Source organism: Mustela nigripes, chromosome 1 (genome assembly GCF_022355385.1).
Source record: "Mustela nigripes isolate SB6536 chromosome 1, MUSNIG.SB6536, whole genome shotgun sequence".
Classification (NCBI taxonomy): Eukaryota; Metazoa; Chordata; class Mammalia; order Carnivora; family Mustelidae; genus Mustela; species Mustela nigripes.
Genome location: NC_081557.1, coordinates 105,918,766 through 105,922,975, shown reverse-complemented (window position 1 = coordinate 105,922,975; position 4,210 = coordinate 105,918,766). Strand labels below are relative to the sequence as shown.

The 4,210-nt window shown below is 41.9% G+C and overlaps 1 protein-coding gene across 1 annotated transcript in view; it reads right to left on the bottom strand.

The window, feature by feature from the left end:
• Window positions 1-705: 705 nt before the first annotated feature.
• Window positions 706-4,210, bottom strand: part of ATP6V1B2 (ATPase H+ transporting V1 subunit B2) — a 32,858-nt gene continuing 29,353 nt past the window's right edge. Inside the window, exon 14 of the mRNA XM_059371268.1 lies at window positions 706-2,139. Within this exon, the coding sequence (XP_059227251.1) occupies window positions 2,000-2,139 (140 nt within the window). The 3' untranslated portion in view covers window positions 706-1,999. The remainder of the gene's footprint in view (window positions 2,140-4,210) is intronic.

The window sequence follows — 4,210 nt, the reverse complement described above, 5'->3', positions numbered from 1 at the left end:
CTTAATAAAAGTTTATTAACAAAAGCCTATTGTGAGGGCCTACCCTGGATCAGGCACTGTCTTGTTTGCAGTACTAGTACTAGACACTGTCTCATACACAGAATCTCTGGTACTTCTAATAAACCTTAAAAGGAATCTAGGCAAAAAGACTCAAATTTGTTAAAAAACGAAACAGGGTCCTCCAGTTATTGGCAGAACCAGAACTAGAACACAGGTCTACCTAGCTCTTGCCTGATTGTCTACATCTCCTAAAATTGAAGAGGGGAGAGAAATGGAAGGTCCATGATGCCACACACCCTGGTCCTTAACCAGCATGTTTTCTTTATATTCTGGACATCTATTTAAGATTTTATTTGAAGCAAGGCTTCAATATGTATTTCATTTTCTATTTATCCATCCTCTATCACTCACTGCTGATAGATTTGAAACAAAGAATGCAACACCTGTAGTAACTCTTAAGCTTGGATCAAAATATAGTGTATGTTGGAAGATCTATTACTGTGGAAAGCACCTGAAAGGGTAGAAAGGGCAGCCTGAAGACAGAAGGATATAAAAATTGGGCCATGTCCCTATAACACAGGGGGCTGGCTCACAACACTGGTTATGATGTTCAAAACTTATAAATCAAAGAGGTGCATTATTATATATTATATATCCATTTGTTGATATTGCTTTCCTGATTAGAAGATACAGAGTCACTTTAGGTAACTTCCATTTAACATTTATTTTCATTTTATATCCAGATGTCACATTTTCTACATTAAAATATAATCATGCTGACTCCCCACCCCACCCCCTATACCCTCAGAGAAAAAAGGGAAGAACTTTACATAACTGGAAAGATGGAATGCACAGAGAAGTTTCTATTGCACCAAGTAACAAAGAACACAAAGAGACCAAAGAGTAGACATGGCAGAAGTGCAGAGAAGACAGCTCAGAACTCACAGCAAGAAGGAGCGAGAATTAAAGGCAAAAGCTTTTAAATGCTATCACTTGTGCCACAAGGTTACCCTGAAAAGGCAGAGATGGGTCAGAAAACAGGATCAAATAGGGGATCTTCCAAAGGCTGCTCTCTAACAGAGTTTAAAATATCCATACACAGAAGAACTTTCTCCTCTCCACCTTGCCCTCAGCATCTGGTAAACACTTGAGAAACTTAAACCACTGTTATCATGTCAGAATGTAGAATGGATATGGGTTTTTCTTTCTTTTATTGTACCCCCACTCTTTCCAAACAACAGTTCTATTAGTTATTTTAATTACGATTTCTCTGTAAGGAAACCCAGTAAGGATCATTAAGAAACGGCATCTCACTACTATCAGATCAATGCCAGCTGTGCAAAAGCTGCAGGATTCTGTTACTCAGAGGGAGGGAGAACAGTAAGACACAGGAATCCCAATTCATAATGACTAAAGAGAAAAATGAAACTCCTTCTCTAATCTAGGCATTAAATAGGAAAGAGCAGGTGGACAGTAAAAACCGTCTGCTTAGAGCAGCAACACAGACCTTTGGGCACAGCAACAATCCAAAAACAAATGCTCAGGGAAGAGGCCCTTGGCTCTTCAGAGAGGCGGCTTCTTTTAGACCTGATCGTGGCTCTAAATTGCAGATCAAAGCATTATAACTTCAGACAGTGATACTCTGGAGGGGGCTGAGAGGTAAGGTCAAGGAGACCCATATAATGAGACATTATTAGGCAACTAACTACACCACTATGTACAAACACACACATCTGTAGGAAAACTTCACCTCCAACTCTGTAGCTATTTTAAAAACAGCACTGATGATCCAGGTTTTCTGAACAGGGGATATTTTAAAGTCTGTTAGAAGTTTAAAACATTGCAACACTGGCACAGTATGTTACCTATTCTTTGTTTTTAATTACAGGGTAACAACGTAAACTCCAACACAAAGATGGGGGAATGGGGGAGTGCAAAAGGAATAAAGAAAACAGAACCAGTATTTCACAAGTGTATCAAGCCAGCGATGCAGTAGCAGTTAATGCTTTGCAGAGTCTCGAGGGTAAAATTCACTCAGGGTGCTCTGAGGGATCCTCTTCAGCATCTCTTTGGGGAAGATTCGGAGCAGTTGCCAGCCAATGTCCAAAGTCTCATAGACAGTGCGGTTTTCATAAGGACCTTAGAAAAAATTGAAATTGAATGAATAAAGGCAAACTACTTACAATTTACCAGTGTTATTATTTATTCCACTATATAGGACTACTGTGAGCATCAAGTATTAACAATAACAACAAAAAAGACAAAGCAGTTGGGTCTCTTAGGGCAGATGCAACCAAATGTATGTGAGGGTACAGAGAGTAAGTACCATTAGGAATCAGAGAAAAGGGAGAAGCCTGCAGGCTAGAGGCAGTGGGCAATCTAGTGTGTGGGGGACAACCATGTGGACAACTGGGTAGGATCTAAATACCTGGAGCAATGGAAACTAGACCCAGTGTTTTGTCTATGGATTACTGAGAAAGGCAGTTTTCCAGGAAGAAAAGATGAAATGTGAGGGAGGGCAGTACAGACATTTACAAAACCTTAAATGTCAACTGAACACCTTGAATAGGCTAGTTGTTTTCAAAGTGTTTACTAATTATTTTTAGTAGTAGAGTCATTCTTATCCTGCAAATAAATTTGATTTCTTAACTATGGAGTCAGAGTGGCTGGAATTCTGGTTTCTTTTCTCTACCAGAAAAACTTCACTTTTTATCTTTTTAAGGTATCATAGTGCTGCACTAAAAAAAATATACACATCTTTTTGGGTTTAATGTTAACAAGAAATGCATCAAGTAAATATAAGAGTATAGTGAGCACGATGCATTATTCCAAAGTTAACACATCTGTGTTTAGTACCACTGAGGTCAAAAATAGTGGCAAGGGAGAGACCAATCAAAACAGCCTGAAAATTGTACATGTGCTATGTAATGAAAACCGTTACTGCCTTTTTACTAGAAACACAATCAATACAATTAGTAATAAGTTTATTCTGGCAAATATTAGAGGGATATACAGAGTAAGGAAAAGTGGTGAAAAAGCTGGTACCAATGACCAAGATGATGAGACAAAGGTCTAGACTAGGCCTTAAGATTCAAAGTTGGTCACAGATCAATAGCCTTCCACATTATCCAAAAACTTGTCCAGATGAAGAATCTCTGGCCCCATCTAGTTCTACTGAATCAAAATCTGCAATTTAACAAGATCTCCAATTGATTCAAAAGCATATTAAAATTTGAGAAACAATGGACTAAGGAACACTAATGGAAATGAAACCCGAAGAGGATTATTTTAAATAAGAACAAAAAAATTAGGGGGGAGGAGTCAAGATGGCGGAGAAGCAGCAGCAGGCTGAGACTACTTCAGCTAGCAGGAGATGAGCTAGATAGCTTATCTAAAGATTGCAAACACCTGCAAATCCATCGGCAGATCGAAGAGAAGAACAGCAATTCTAGAAACAGAAAAACAACCACTTTCTGAAAGGTAGGACCGGCAGAGAAGTGAATCCAAAGCGACAGGAAGATAGACCCTGGGGGGGAGGGGCCGGCTCCCAGCAAGCGGCGGAGCAACGGCGCACAAAATCAGGACTTTTAAAAGTCTGTTCCACTGAGGAACATCGCTCCAGAGGCTAAACCGGGGCGAAGCCCACGCGGGGGCAGCGTGGACTCAGGTCCCGCAGGGTCACAGAAGGATCGGGTGTGTCTGAGTGTCGCAGAGCTTGCGGGTATTGGAACAGGAAAGCCGGCTACAGAGATAGAGCCGAGAGTAAGCTCGCACTCGGGGTGACCTTGAACCGGTCGCAGGCTCGGAGAGCTTGGGAGCGCGGCTGGAGGTCAGGCAGACGGGAGTAACTGGGCACTGTTCTCTGAGGGCGCACTGAGGAGTGGGGCCCCGGGCTCTCAGCTCCTCCGGGCAGGAGACCAGGAGGCCGCCATTTGTATTCATGTCCTCCGGAACTCTATGGAAAGCGCTCAGGGAGCAAAAGCTCCTAAAAGCAAACCTGAGCAGATTACTCAGTCCGGCCCCTGGTAAGGGCAGTGTAATTGCGCCTGGGGCAAAGAAACTTGAGAATCACTACACCAGGCCCCTCCCCCAGAAGATAAACAAGAAATCTAGCTAAGACCAAGTTCACCTACCAAGGAGTGCGGTTTCAATACCAAGGAGAGCAGCAGAATTCTAGAAGAGGAGAAAGCAAAGCACGGAACTCATGGCT